Here is a 16,183-nt window from a genome sequence, read left to right on the forward strand (position 1 = left end):
GTTGTTGTTGTTTGTTTGAGACAGAGTCTCACTCTGTTGCCCAGGCTAGAGTGCCGTGGCGTCAGCCTAGTTCACAGCAACCTCAAACTCCTGGGCTCAAGCAATCCAACTGCCTTAGCCTCCCGAGTAGCTGGGACTACAGGCATGCGCCACCATGCCCGGCTAATTTTTTTCTCTCTATATTTTTAGCTGTCCATATAATTTCTTTCTATTTTTAGTAGAGACAAGGTCTTGCTCTTGCTCAGGTTGGTCTTGAACTCCTGAGCTCAAATAATCCGCCCACCTCGGCCTTCCAGAGTGCTAGAATTACAGGCGTGAGCCACTGCGCCCAACCTTATCCCCATAGATGTTAACTCTCGAATATCTTTAATTTCATCTCCATTTTGATCTTAAACCACTGTCCACCTTGCACATAGTGAATACCGCATTTTGCTGATTTGTCAATAAGAATAACATATCAGTTGGATATTTTTTTTTTTTTTTTTTGGAGACAGAGTCTTGCTGTTTTGCCCTGGCTAGAGTGCCATGGCATCAGCCTCGCTCACAGCACCCTCAAACTCCTGGGCTTAAGTGATCCTTCTGCCTCAGCCTCCTGAGTAGCTTGGACTACAGGCATGCACCACCATGGCCGGCTAATTTTTTCTATATATTTTTAGTTGTCCAGATAAATTTCTTTCTATTTTTTAGTAGAGATGGGGTCTCGCTCTTGCTCAGGCTGGTCTCGAACTCCTGACCTCGAGTGATCCTCCCGCCTTGGCCTCCCAGCGTGTTAGGATTACAGGCGTGAGCCACCGCACCCGGCCGTCAGTTGGATTTTTAAAAAAATATCTGTGGGAATTAAGAAAGTTCAAATCTAATAATCTTATCTATGCACCCATATGAATTTGAAAGTATTAGCAAAGCTGAAATTATCGAATTATCTCCAGATTTCAATAAAGCCTTAGATACTAATACATATGTTACATGGCTTCAGGTTTCTTTCAGCTGAAGCACTTCTCCACACAGCCTGCCTTCCCTATGGTTAACAGAAGAAATTACCTTTCCAGACTCTGAGAGGAGCAAACTCTGGGGGGCACCCCGTTCCACAAGACGAACCCTGCAGAAAAACAATGTTTACTATATATAGGCCTTTTAAAAAATGAATTCACCACATCTACTCCAGCTGAGTACTGAGACCTCTAATTTGTCTCTCCTCACACTGAAGCACAAGTTCTCAAACTCAGCACTACTAATATTTTGGGTTAGATAATTTTTTGTTGTAAGGGGCTATCCTGTCCATTGTAGGGTGCTTAGCAACATCTCTGGCCTCTACCCACTAGATGTCAGTAGCAATCCCCCTTTTGTGACAACCAAAAATGTCTCCAAGCCATTGTCATATGTCCTCTGGGGAGCAAAATCTCCCCAGGTTTCAGACCACTGCACGAGATGCTCCACCCCATGCAGTTTGGGTCAGTGCCATGGGACACTCAAGGCACTCAAGTCAGTGAAGCTTGGGCCAGTGCTCACCTCAGGACACAGCTAAAATTTCCTTCTAAGCTGAGAGGGAGGAGCCAGGCTTTTGCCCATGGGGTTCAGATAAAACATTGTTCAAAGACCCTACTCTGCCGCAATTATCGTGTCTGTCCCATCTTTTATTTTTAAACTCTTGGAGGAAAGAGACTATCCATTTTAGTTTAATTTATATCAAATGTCACAAAATACTTTTATACGAGCAGGAACTAAGTATTACGTTTTATTATTAAAGAACAGTGCATCTTGCTTATGGAGCCGGTTAAAGAAAAAAGATAAAAAAAAAAATAAAGAAAGAACAGTGCAGCAACTGTGAGAATTAAAGCTTCCTTCTTACAAATGTAAGCCTCATTATGTATTAATGATAAAAACAAATTCCTTCACTCTTCCCATACCTCTCCTAGAAGATACAAACATAAAAAGAATGAGTGAAAACACTGGCTTTGAGGTTCAGAACTTTTTATACTTAGGAACTTTTTATACTTAGGGAATGAGCATAATGTATCTACTGTACCTGTCATGTCTTAATGATTTCAGATCTACATACACAGTAGTCGGATCAGGCCCTGAGGTTCCCTAAAGAAAAATAAATCAATGCATTGTTTATTTGAAACTTACATAAACTTTAAAAAATATATTTCTCTATTATACGTTTCAAATCAAATAGGTAGTTTAGCCATATACACATAAAATACAAACTTTATTCTGTCTTTTTAAAATTTAATCTAACTTTTTGGTAGAGATGGGATCTTGCTATGTTGCCCAGGCCAGTCCTGAACTCCTGGCCTCAAGGAATCCTTCCGCCTGTGCCTCCCAAAGTGCTAGGATAACAGACACGAACCACTGCGCCAGGCCCCAAACTCTATGTTGAAAGCTCCCTCTTTCTTCAGCAAAGTGAAGCAGAGTTGGAGTCAACAACTGGAAGAGAGTCCTGGCCTGGCATTATCCTGGTGTTTCTCTCCTTCCCTTCCCTGGGAGAGTAGGCCCTCTGTCCTCCCTCTTTTATCACAGGGGCTGTATCAGCACTGAAACATTGCCAAGCTGAGGAGGGCTGTCATCCCTGGATTCAAAGCACAGATGAGACAAGCCATCACAAGGGATTTGTACAACCAGCACTGGCTCCAGATGATGGCAGGGGGCCCACTGTGGGGGCTCCAGGGTTAAAGCATCATTATGCTTCTCGAAAGTCACCCAACTGCAGTCACAGAAGACCTGAAAGCATCCACCCATGTGTGCTACCTTCTCACTCTCGTCCATACTCGTATTTGCCTTATCAGCCTCCAAGCTACATAAAATTAGACTGTGTTCTAGACCCTTTTCTGTTATTTACTCACCAGTGATAACCTGGTAAAGTTGCCATTTGGCTGGACAAGAGAATACAGGCTTATCTGTGCTTTGTTTGCAAAGAAATTTTTTTTTTTTTTTTTGAGACAGAGTCTCACTCTGTTGCCCGGGCTAGAGTGAGTGCCGTGGCATCAGCCTAGCTCACAGCAACCTCAAACTCCTGGACTCAAGCGATCCTTCTGCCTCAGCCTCCCGAGTAGCTGGGACTACAGGCATGTGCCACCATGCCCGGCTAATTTTTTTATAGATATTTTTAGCTGTCCATATAATTTCTTTCTATTTTTTTTTCAGTAGAGACGGGGTCTCGCTCTTGCTCAGGCTGGTGTCAAACTCCTGAGCTCAAACAATCCACCCACCTCGGCCTCCCAGAGTGCTAGGATTATAGGCATGAGCCACCACGCCCGGCCTGTTTGCAAAGAAATTTTTTAAAAAATGGAGGAGACAGAAAAACAGGTCAGGTACAAATAAAATCCAAACAGGGCTCAGAAAATCCTTCTGACTCATCATCACGGACCACATGGCGATGACTACTAAGTAAACACTGACACTGGTGCTTACTTCCAGCACTGACTGCGCCAGGCAACCCAGTGATTCCACAGAATGACCCTGCAAAGTACAGTACCCGTATCTTCCCTTTATTGATGAGCAAAATGAGACACAGAGACAAATAAAAAGCACAAGTCCCACAGCAAGAAAGTGGAGCTGGGGCTCAAGCCCAGGCAGCCTGACTTCGGAGCACATGCTCTGGGGTACTCTGCATCCCTCTCCGGTTTGTGAGTAAACAAGATTCATGAGGGTCACCTGTAAACATATTGCCACATTGACTCTTGATCCAAATGTGGTGCTGACAGCCCGAGGGGACAGCCCGATGTCCTTGAAGAGCTTGGAGAAGGACTGCTGGAGGGCAATGCGGGGCCGCTCCTCTGCCACCACCACGCAGGTCCGGATGCACGAGAGGTTGATCCCTCTGGTCTGCAAGACACTCATGCACAGGAGCTAAGTCAGCTGGATCACAGAAATGAATGCGCAGGGCCACTGTTCTTAGCTCCTTGGTCAGGAAAAGGAACGTGTATTCTTATTTCAGACTCACAGAAAAAAGCAGTTTTCAAAAAAGAGGAAACTGCCAAGGCATTTCATTAAAATCATCACCCACTGGTAAATTTGTTCATTCTCTATTTCTTTTCTCTTCATCTAAAAATTTTAGGCTCTTTAACAATACATTTTTGTGTTTCCTCATTTCTGAACCTTAGATTTCTCCCTATTTGATGGGACTGAGAGAAAAATAAATTTAGAACCCTAAAGAACTAATCTCTTTTTTTCTCTTAAGGTCGTATTTCTCTATCAAAGAAAATTCAGTATTTTCTGACTTTCTCATATGACGGTCAGACATATGATCATTCCATACACAGATGAATGAACCACTTCAGGGCAGTACACAATCTCTAATATTCTGAGGTTTCAAATTCTACTGGGAAAAACTCTATTGAGGGTCAGAGTTCTTTTTTATCTTTACATAAAATCATTTCTGTTTAGCCTCCCAACCAATTTCACCTTCTCCATAAAGTAAGAATCAGGTTAAACTCTAGAAAATTACATTAAATTAGGAAGGCAGAAGACATAAACTTCCTGATTTTTACAAAACACCCATTTAACTGATTGGTCCTGATTTTTACAAAACACCCATTTAACTGATTGGCTAGGAAAAGGCAGACAAACATGTCTATCAGCTCCAACCCTGGTACTGTCATGCCCTGGCCCATTTCTTTAAAACCTCCTGGGACTGGCTAGCTGCTGAGAGATGCTTCTTACCTTTAGCACCTCCACTTGGTTGCCAAGTCCTTTAGTGCAAAGCTCCATTACTGAATAGGAGCAGAAAGTGTCCCTTATTTTATACTGGTTGACGGTGGTGAGCCAGAGGAAAAGGTTGTTTTCTAACTCCATAGGAGGAATTAAGATGGACTGGTGACCCGAATAGACGCTGCAATGAAGAAAGGCAAGAGCTGGCATTATCAATTTATCCTAGACATCTTTATGCTTTAGACCACCACCAATTCCACAAATATTTATGGAGCATTAAGGACAGTGTAGGGTCATATGAGATGTAAACGTCTAAGAATCAGCCTTGTTTCCTGTGTAACTCACAAGACACAGTAACTATAAAATAAACCAGACTGTGGTAGGTGTGGTAATTGAGATGTGAATAAAGAACATTGAGATCGTAGAATAAAGAGCAATTCATTCAAGCTGGGAAAGCCAAGCAGTGGGGTAGCCGTTTTCACTGAGTAGGCAACACTTGAGCTGGGGCTTGAAGAATGAGTAGGAATTTGACAGTGGCTGGAAGAAGTGGGGATGCTGGCGAGTGTGTTCCAGGCAGAACTGCACAGACAAAGCCAGAGAAGTATGGCGTGTTTAGGGCCATCAGAAATAGTGTTCAAGTGAAATCCTGGAGCACAGGGTACATGTGGGAGTAAGGCCAGAAAGGTTGGGGCCAAACTGTGAAAGGGCTTAACTATCATATGAAGAAGTTCAGACTTTACCCAGCAGGCAGTCATTGCAGCTTTAAGTTGGGGCAAAATTAGCAACATAGAATAGGGACTGGAGTTAATACAAGGCACTGAAGCCTGAGAGATGGTGAGGAGAGGCTGCAACTGTGAGTGATGACAAAGACTTCGGCCCAACAGTGCAGTGCCAGGATAAAAAGGAAAGAATGGCAGAGTCATGTATCTTATGTCCAATCTACAGCCACAAAGTTTAAAGTATCTTAAATCCAAGTATAGCTCAGAATCACTAGGAGCCCAGGGGTCCTCTATTAAAAAAGTACTGGAGTTGTAGGCTCCACTTCTGGAGATCTAAGTTAGTAAGTCTGGGGAAGTTCCCTGTTAATTTGCTTTGTTTTTTAAAGACCACTAGGTGATTCTTATGTAAAGATAGGTGTAGCAACAACTGAGCCAAAGGACCTGACATCTGATTAGATGTGAGACTTAAAAGATATAGAAATTGAAGATAATGCCCAAATTTCTGGTTTGGGCCATCAGGTGGATGATCCTAGCCTAACAAAGATGGGGATACAGAAGGAGGATGTTGAGTTGCTGGCATTTGTGATATATACCAAGGAGGTGAAAATGCACATCTAAGATAAGGTTCCCTGGGTGGAGAGCAGAAGGAGTTAGGATCTGTGTTCCACAAGAAGCAACCTGGCTGGCGCAAATGTGCTAAATCCACATGCTGTCATCCCATCCCATCATACTCCTTCCTGCCGAGTCTACGGGGTACATTCTGGCTGTCAATGCATGACATATTTCACCCAAGTATGATCCTTGTACTTGGCTCTGCTTCTAAAACATGGATTACAGGATGGAGCAGAGAGCAGGTAATAGGATCACTGCCATTTTGTATGAGGCATAAAACAGAAAAGAAAAAAGGGAATACAGACAAAACTAAACAAACATCAGATACATTAGGTTCACACATTCTGGAAACATCAGCATTTACAGAAACTTTACCCAATTAAGGGAGCAAAGGGAAGGATGAGATGGTTACAGTCCCCAGTACACCCCGCACATTCTGTTTCCTTGGCTTTTCCATCCCTACCTGCAGAGACACCAGAGTGCAAAGCCAAGTCCACAGTAAGGGTCAAGGCAGATGGCGATCTGCCGAGAAGAATACAACTCACACTGGAGCTTGATGGCTCTGCAGAGAGCATTAACCGCAGAGTGGGACATCTGCAAAGTAAGGAACATGGAACAGGAAGGAACTGTCATCCCACAGGCAGAGAAATGGCTCTAACAATGGCTTGGAGAAGTTTCCACTCCCCAAATTCCTCAAAATGGTGTACATTTTTTAGTGCTTCAAAGCCTAATCTAAGTCTAAATTAAGGTAACATATTTCTGTTCATTAGTTAATACTGAGTTTCATGACACATGAACTGGTGATTTTATACTGACTTTAACTAGAACACTTACTACTTGTTAGCTTCTATGCTTGGTTCAGACACTTCACAATACAAATTCCTTGGGATAACTTATCCTGGAAGAGCCAATGCTTTTATTTAAATATAGCAGGGACCCTTGATCCTCCGCCTACTGGTCTCTGGTACACCCACTTGGCCTCTAAATCCAAAGTCCCTCGGGTAGTGGTCATCTCTATTTTTTGCAGAGCTGGCATGTTTCCAGTGTTCACTGAATGAGTGAATATATCCGGACTACTTTACCTTCACTCCTGTAAGCATGCCAGTTGTGGAAACACTAAAATCAAGATATGCCAGCATCTCAGGAGTAGGTGGTTTATATAGCTGAGGTAACCTTTTCCTGGGTAAATCATCTGCAACGAAAAGAAAAACTTGATGTCAATCAACATGCTGGAACCTGAAAATCATCCCCTTTCAATGGGTCTTCTGTGGCTTTGCTACGGCCAAATTTAGCTTCTGGGATTAGCTAAAGCTTAGGCTTCTCGTATTTAACCAAGCAGCTCATGTACATCACTCTTAGAGGTGGATTGGGGTTGAGGACACCACTAGACAAGATAAGCAAGCAAATCTATACAGGTAATTTATTTAACAGAAGTTTAGTAAGGAGTAATATACCATGGTAGGAAGTAGACTGCTGCAGTTCTAATCCCAGTGCTACCATCTATCAGGGATGCTTTCACTTCTTTGTGTCTGTTTTCCTTTTTTCTAGAATGGAAAACCCTAACCCTAAAATGGATCTCTAAAATAATACCTCACAGAATGGTTGGGAAGTTCATCCACATGAAGCACTTTTAAAAAACAACTGACCAAGTAAATGGTCGAAAAACATTAGTTGTCATTACCATGCTGGTTTTAAGTTAAAGTTAATTATTTACCATTCAGTATGTATTATGTTAATCATGGGTGGCTGTAAAAGTTGGAAAGTTTTTCTCTAAGTTAACCTGGCAGATTTTTAAGAATGGTAATCCAGAACTGGGAGTTATTTTCTTTCATTCATTTATAATACCTCTCCCTTCCCCCCAAATTTGTTTTGTAAGTTTGTTAAAACCCAGGATGTCCAGGATTTCTCTCACCCAACCATGCCTCTTCAATGGCTCCATTGGCTTTCTGGATCAAGAAGCAATTCTAACTCTGAGCTTTAAATCTCCTTGTCATTGGGTACTCATTTCTGGTCAAACCAAAGACTTTCTGTATCACCTCCCACCTACCTTTGTGTAGGGCAGGGTCACTCATATGATACTTATGTGCCTAAAGAAACTTTCCTATTGTCTTTACCACAGCCCACATTTCAGGTGCTGAAATGTGATTGAGTCCATTAACCAAAGTAGATCTACTGGCACCATTAACACTAACACGATCCCTTTGTTTATACATTATCTGTGACTGTGCTTCTGTCCTTAAGTAACAAATATAAAAATATCTATTTAGCACCAGGCACACAATAACTACAAATACGTGCCATCCCTGCATTTAAATCCACACAAATGTTGCTGAGGTGGATACTAAATAGTACTTAGTGGAAAAAAAGGTCGGGAGGAAATGAATGGGTAAGAGGCCAAGAATGGAGCCTATCTGACTGAGTTTGAGTTTCACTTCTGCTGCTTATTTGACTTCCCTGTGCCTCAGTTTTCTAATCTGCAAAATGAGGATAAAAATGGCATCTATTTATTAGGGCTGTTGTAAGGATAAAATTAGGTGACACAGGTTAAATGACTGACATCATTAGGACTCAATAACAGTTAGAAGCTATCATTATGATTACATTACGTGGTTTACTCTTTATATTCAACCCCCATTTTACCAACAGTTTTGCCTGGGTTAGTAAGGATGCTCAGAGTGGCAGATATGCCAGGATTTAAACTCCTCTGCTTAACTCCAAAACCCACACTCTTCTCTTTGTCATGGATCCTCCAGATAGCCCTGTGTCTCACCCCACTTCTTTAATATAAATATCATCTAAAACTCATGCACTTTGTGGTTTTCAAAGTACAGTATTTTCATATTATATTGTATTTGATGTTCTCAATAAATATGGTGCAGTGGTTTGTGCCTGTAATCTCAGTTACTCGGGAGGCTGAGGCAGGAGGATTGCCTGAGGCCAGCAGTTCCAGACCAGCCTGGGCAACATAGCAAGATGCTGTCTCAAAAAAAAAGAAAAAACTTTTAGGTGGGCTGGTGGCGTACACCTGTAGTCCCAGCTACTCAGGAAGATCACTTGAGCCTGGGAGTTCAAGGCTGCAGTGAGCTGTGACTGCACCACTGCATTCCAGCCTGAGCAACAGAGCAAAACCTCATCTCTTAAAAAAAAAAAAAAATGTGGTAGGGGTAGGCAGTAGCTTAGGAAAGGGTAATCTCATACAAAGTTATACAGACAATGAGTAATGAAGCTCAAACTAGAACCCAGGTCTTCTGACTCCTAGTCCAATGTTGTTTCAGCGGTATCACATCTAGAACTGAAAAATCAGATCATTTCAATATTTTATTTGGCCCTACATGTACATGGTCACACGGAGCACGAAAACCTAACTGCCTTTAGATGATACCAAGCTAACAGCGAGACACTTTTTATTTAAAGGGTTCTTAGAGTGTTGTGATCTGGTTCTTTGCACCTGGCTGACACAGTGTCCACTCCTGTGGTAGCATAAGCTTGACTGATGGTAGGCTTTGCCTCTGTCTTAGCAAGCAGAATGTGTTGTGACATAAAAGCAGGGTAAACACATTTTGCACGGGAATCTAGGGAATCTCAGATAGTGCATGTTCTTGCTCCCTAAACAGCTCGAGAGCAATTTCCTTTCACCTGTGTCAATGATGGTTGGCCAGGTTTTCACATCCACAGCTGCTGCTGCCTCTCGAGATCTCAGTAGCCTCATTAGGGTCTGAGTGGTGAGAATACAGGCTGCTTTGCTGACCTAGAAAACAAATGGACAGCAATAAGCACCAGGAGGCTTAGCCCTGATGCAGCACCACAGGCTCACACACCATACTGGACAGGGTAGTATCAGTTTTTCAAAGAACACATATAGCAGAAAGGAGGTTGTTGTTTTCTCTTGCATTTTTCCTTCTGGAAATGTGTAACACTTAATTATCTCAGAATGATGGACTTGTTCACAATACAAGTTATCATTTACAACAGTAATTCTCGAATATTTCACAGTTATAATCTCAGTACGGGTTCCACAATCCTATGACTTCACGGAGACCACAATAAAATAAAGACATGGATTACGTAGTGCCCAAGGAATGAGAGGAATCAGATAATCATGTTTGAAGGAGTTAGTGTTTACAATAGTCTAGTGAATGGTGAGACTTACTAGACCTAAAACACACACTGAATCTGAGGAGCCCTGGTGTGGATACAAGCTCTCACAGAAACTAAGTCCTCCTGCCCGGATACACACAGAAATGCAAAGTGACCTACTTTGCCCACAAACTGTGACAACAGAAAGAAACCCCCCTCCCTGCTTTTCTGGCCCACTTTATAGAACCTAACAAGGGCACTTTGCTGAATTAAACTTTGCAATAAAATCATCTATGGTGAATATGGCTTTTATGCTGTGGGCTCAAGCAAATGTTACGTAAATTGGAATTTTGTAATCTATCAGTATACTGGCCAAGGCTGCCCTTTGTTTTAAAGTCATTAGGATATGAGGCAACACACACTTATTTATTTTCTTCAATTCTCAGATCCTGTAAAAAATTCTATCACCTCCAGAGCAAGGTTTAGATACCTTTTAATGCTATACCAGTAAATTCACAAAATTAACTGAAACAAAAGTGACCTGACACTGAGGAGAATTCAGAGTTTGGCACATAATATCATCTTGGTTACTGTGCAGAAAAAATATCAGACAGATGGCATGTTTTAAGAAGGGGGGGAAAAAGATATTCTATGAAGAATTACTAAGGACCACAACATCTCCTTCATGTTCATGATAAATGCATGAAATGCTCTAGCTCAGCGGTTCCCAACCTTTTTGGCACCAGTTTCATGGAAGACAATTTTTCCACGGATTGGGGGCAGGGGAGAAGGCGGAGCTCAGGTGGTGATGCGAGCGATGGGGAGCAGCTGTAAATATAGATGAAGCTTCTCTCGCTCGCCCGCTGCTCACCTCCTGTTGTGCAGCCCAGTTCCTAAGTTTCATGGAAGACAATTTTTCCATGGAAGGTGGGGTGCAGGGCTCAGGCAGTGATGCTCGGCCTGGTCCCCAACAGGCGACAGACCAGTACCAGGCTGTGGCTTAGGGGGTTGGGAATCGTGGCTCTAGCTCACCTGTAACCACTTTCCCCTAGTTTCTTCACTGAATAAAGATGGTTGCACTGGCCACATTAAGGAAAAGGAGGTGGTTTTCAGGAGACAAATTTGACTTCCTGACTCAACAAAACTGGAAAATTAGTGAGCATCTTTAGTTGTCTGAATCTGGAATTTATGAGATGAGGACAAGGCAAGATATAGCTGGTACTTACATCGACAATCATACGCACAGTGGGTAACGTGGCAGTAAGGTTCTGAGCGTGAGGAGGTCGGACGGTCACTGGTATGCACCCCGCATATAGGCAGCCATAGAAGGCGGCAATTAACTCAATGCCTGCAAGACAGGGGACCCTGCTTGTCAGGAGAGCCACAGCATTACCTAGTACCACTGAGAAACTAACAGGCAGACTTTCCAAAGCCAGTTTATTAAATCATGTGCTAGGTGGGTTATTCAAACCATAATTTAACAGAGACACAAGCTAAAGAAATTTTAAAAATTAAGAAGGAAATGAAAGTGAAGAAGGAAGCATATAGAACAATTTAAAAGAATATAGAGAAACCAAGAATAACAAGGAAGGAAATTAGAAGTAGCCTGAAGAAGATATTACTTAGTATTACTTAGAAGAAAAGTGCAGAAATCAGGGATGGTTAACAAGGAAAATAAAGAAAAAATAAGTGATGAGGAACGCCTGAGCTTTCTTTAAATATTTAGAAGAATATGAAAAGCAATTACAGTTCTTAGATGTCAGTGGGTACAAGTTTTAGGGAGGCAAAGCATGACTCTATATGAAGAAAACTTTAGGGGGAGAGGCCTCCTCAGGAGTGTGCTGGTCTACCACCATGTCATTAAATGTGAGGTGCAAGACATTCTCATGGGAATGTGGTAAGAGGGATTCTCATACGAGATGATCTTCTAAGAAATCCTAGTATCCACGTAAATAAAACAGCATATTAAGAATTATGGAGTAGTCTTATTTCACAGTGAAGAAATAAGAGTAGGCCGGGCGCGGTGGCTCACGCCTGTAATCCTAGCACTCTGGGAGGCCGAGGCGGGTGGATCGCTCAAGGTTAGGAGTTTGAGACCAGCCTGAGCAAGAGCGAGACCCCGTCTCTACCAAAAATAGAAAGAAATGATTTGGACAGCTAAAAATCTATATAGAAAAAATTAGCCGGGCATGGTGGTGCATGCCTGTAGTCCCAGCTACTCGGGAGGCTGAGGCAGTAGGACCGCTTGAGCCCAGGAGTTTGAGGTTGCTGTGAGCTAGGCTGATGCCACGGCACTCACTCTAGCCCGGGCGACAAAGCGAGACTCTGTCTCAAAAAAAAAAAAAGAGAAATAAGAGTAGAGGAAAATTAAAGGGAATAAAATTAATGAAGTAAGGCGGATAAAAGACCGAGGAAGGCTGGATGTATGAGTGGGTTATATCAGTGGTTCCCAGCCTTTTTGGCCCCAGAGTCGGGTTTCATGGAAGACAATTTTTCCATGGACCAGGGTGGGTATGGGTGGGGGGCTGGGGGATGGTTTTGGGATGATTCAAGCACATTATATTTATTGTGCAGTCAAACCTCTCTGCTAATGATAATCTGTATTTGCAGCCACTCCCCAGGGCTAGCATCACTGCCTCAGCTCCACCTCAGATCAGGCATTAGATTCTCAAAAGGAGTGTGCAACCTAGATCCCTCGCATGCACAGTTTACAGTAGGGTTCATGTTCCTATGAGAGTCTAATGCCACTGCTGATCTGACCGGAGGTGGAGGTTACATAGTGTGCAAGTGGTGGGGAGCAGCTGTAAATATAGATGAAGCTTCACTCACCTACCGCTCACTTCCTGTGGCCTGGTTCCTAACAGGTCACAGACCAGTAGTAGTCCGTGGCCTGGGAGTTGGGGACCGCAGGGTTAGATGACAGAAGGAGTAAAGGAAGGGACAACTCAAACATGTCTCATAAAATTTTGAATCTTTTCACCAAACTGTCCCCAAATAATTCTGAGTCCCTCTTACTATGAAGGGAAGGTTGTTGAATTAAATTAGAACATGGGCAAGGCACTGTGGTGTGCCCTGTAGTCCCAGGTCCTCGGGAGGCCGAGGTGGGAGTATCCCTTGAGCCCAGGAGTTTGAGACTAGCCTGGGTAACATAGTAAGACCTAGTCTCAAAAAAGAAAAAATACTGAGTATGAGAAAAATAACACGAAATACCTCATTAATGTAAGTGTTGATTTAAAAATAAATAAATTAGAACATGAAAGATGAAAGCAGCAATGCCAGAGAAATATTAAACATCAATCATGAAATGAAAAATGTTAAGTCAACAGAGTTCATGCACAATGTTCTTTTGGAAACTGCAAGAAACGCTCCCATTCCTGAATGCTCTTAGAAACAAAGTATCTGCTTTGAGGGTTTCCGAAAGTCAGGTAGCTGAAGTCTTCATTTATTCAATGTTTACTGAGTGCCTTTTATGTGCCAGAAACTGATAATAGAAATATAAAAGTAAATAAAATAGACATAGTCCCAGCAGAGCCACTGTACTGCACAACTTGAGGGGTAAGGCTTGGTTCCCACCTTAGCCTATGAGCAAAGTGCTCTCAGTGTTGGAAGTACACAGCCCACAAGGTTCCTGTTCTCTTACAGGTTGTACTCTAGTAATGGAGCTTGAAGTCCAGTCTATAAATCCAACACTTACCAGGTGGATAGAGCAACACCACATTGTCTCCTGCATTTAGATGTCCCTTTTCACCAAGAACTGATGCAATCCTCTCTGCTCGCTTATGAAGCTGAAGGCAGCTGGCTGTGCACACAGTAGTTCCCTTTAAACAAGAGAAAGGATAAGTGGGTCAAAGCTCAGCAAAGAAATAAATAGTAATAAGCACAGGCAATTCGACATCACACCTGAAAGGCTTGTGCCTTGGCAGATTATCCTTAGCAAGTTATCAATTCTAGTGAAAATTCCTCTAGCATCAAAATACAAGTGTGGGATTCCTTTTCTTTTTTAATATTTAGGGAATTAAGGTACTTAGGGAATAGTAACATTCATTTAAATCAAAAATATTTAAATTTATAGTTTTTGTTAAGGTAGAGGCCTGGTGCAGTGGCTCACGCCTAGAATCCTAGCACTCTGGGAGGCTGAGGCAGGAGGATTGCTTGAGCTCAGGATTTCAAGACGAGTCTGACCAAGAGATGGACCCAGTCTCTACAAAAAATAGAAAACTTAGCTGGGCGTGGTGGCGCATGCCTGTAGTTCCAGCTACCCAGGAGGCTGAGGGAGGAAGATCACTTGAGCCCCGGAGTTTGAGGCTACAGTGAGCTATGATGATATCGCTGCATTGTAGCCAGGATGTCAGAGCAAGACTGTTTCCAAAAAAAAAAAAAAAAAAAAAACAACTAGCATGAGAGCAGGAGTGAGGTCAGGACAGTAAATACTGGCCATGTGATCATATACATTTGGTATGCATATAACACAAATTTGGCTCTGAATTTTCTAACAGTAAAGATATGAACAAAAACAGTAGTAATGAATCAGAGCCCAGTAGCTAATAATAACGATTAGGAGATAAGAAGACAGCCAACTATTCCTGATCCTGAGAATAATTTCTCCTGTGAGTCTCCATAAAGTTCCCTGAGCTGGGCCTTGTTTGAACCCCTTTCCTTTGTAAAATACAACACATATAAGGCAAAGTGCATAAAATATCTATGTATCTTAATGAAAAATTATAAAGCAAGCGTCTATGTAAGAACTAGCATAACATAAAAAAAAAACCTTCTCTAGTGGCTCCAAAGCATCCATAGGCCCCCCCCACTCACAGCCTTCTCCATCATTCCATAAGTAACCACCATCTGGACATTTTTATGTTACCACTGATTTCTTTTTCTTTGTAATTTTACCACCCATGAGATTTTTAAGTTTTACACAAATGGAATGATAAAGTATATATTCTTTTGTGCTTGTTTCTTTCATTCGACATTAAGAGTTCATCTATGCTGCTACGTGTAGGTGTAGCTCATCTGTGTTTGTTGATGTATAGTATTTCATTCTATGAACATGCAACAATTTATTCATCCATTCTACTGCTAATGGACACTGTCATTCTTGTACATGTATCCTGGTGCTTAAATATATGAGTTTTGCTAGAGTAAAGACCTACAAATGAAATTTCTGGGCCACTGGGTTGCCAATCTTCACTTTACAGGACAGTGCCAAATCATACTGCAGATGGTTGTTCTTTGTCTATCGTGCCAATACCACACTACCTCAATAATTTTAAACTCATAAAGATGTCCCAATAAACACAAGTTTTAATGAGCTATTTTTTTAAAAAAATAACTTGTTTTTGAGACAGAGTCTCGCTCTGTTGCCCGGGCTAGAGTGCCATTGCATCAGCCTAGCTCACAGCAACCTCAAACTCCTGGGCTCAAGCGATCCTCCTGCCTCAGCCTCCCGAGTAGCTGGTACTACAGGCGTGCGCCACCATGCCCAGCTAATGTTTCTATTTTTTGTAGAGACAGGGTCTTGGCTCTTGCTCAGGCTGGTCTCGAACTCTTGGCCTCAAACAATCCTCCCACCTCCACCTCCGCCTCCACCTCCCAAAGTGCCAGGATTACAGATGCGAGCCACCGCACCTGGCTGCAACACTTTTAAAAAAATAAAACAAAAATGGTATCATACTATGTCATCTGTGAGAAGCTGTATAGTATTAACATTAATTCTATATATTTTTAGTTGTCCAGCTAATTTCTTTCTATTTTTTTTAGTAGTGACGGGGTCTCGCTCTTTCTCAGGCTGGTCTCGAACTCCTGAGCTCAAACAATCCGCCAGCCCGGCCTCCTGCTCCTGAACAAATATCTGGGGTATGGATGTCACAGCACCATAACTTTAACCATGGCCAAGCCTGGGAGTGAGTGGGGAATTGAGCTGGATTGACATTGCTTAATGAAATGTAAGGACTTTAACGAATCCATGGGCTTAAGAGAAGCCCACTTCATGTAGAGGTGGAGCAAGGAAGTCCCAAAGTTTTCTATCATTAAAGCAGTGGTTCTTACAGGTCTTAATGACTTTTCACTAAGATGCAAAGCACATTCCTCTTATTAAGTTCTATCACTGTATAAATTCTTTAAAA

The 16,183-nt window shown here is 42.3% G+C and overlaps 1 protein-coding gene across 2 annotated transcripts in view; it reads right to left on the bottom strand.

Annotated features, from left to right (window-relative positions):
- The window catches only part of DIP2B (disco interacting protein 2 homolog B), a 209,474-nt gene that overhangs the window by 6,889 nt on the left and 186,402 nt on the right, over positions 1 to 16,183 (bottom strand). For both annotated transcript variants that reach the window (XM_045554932.1, XM_045554933.1), the window contains exons 26-34: positions 13,753 to 13,876; positions 11,285 to 11,406; positions 9,618 to 9,729; positions 7,064 to 7,173; positions 6,445 to 6,575; positions 4,663 to 4,831; positions 3,655 to 3,825; positions 2,024 to 2,085; positions 1,039 to 1,096 (exon numbers count right to left, since the gene is read on the bottom strand). In XM_045554932.1, coding sequence (XP_045410888.1) covers positions 1,039 to 1,096; positions 2,024 to 2,085; positions 3,655 to 3,825; positions 4,663 to 4,831; positions 6,445 to 6,575; positions 7,064 to 7,173; positions 9,618 to 9,729; positions 11,285 to 11,406; positions 13,753 to 13,876 — 1,059 coding nt within the window. The remainder of the gene's footprint in view (positions 1 to 1,038; positions 1,097 to 2,023; positions 2,086 to 3,654; positions 3,826 to 4,662; positions 4,832 to 6,444; positions 6,576 to 7,063; positions 7,174 to 9,617; positions 9,730 to 11,284; positions 11,407 to 13,752; positions 13,877 to 16,183) is intronic.

Source organism: Lemur catta, chromosome 6, assembly GCF_020740605.2.
Source record: "Lemur catta isolate mLemCat1 chromosome 6, mLemCat1.pri, whole genome shotgun sequence".
In the NCBI taxonomy this organism is placed as follows: Eukaryota; Metazoa; Chordata; class Mammalia; order Primates; family Lemuridae; genus Lemur; species Lemur catta.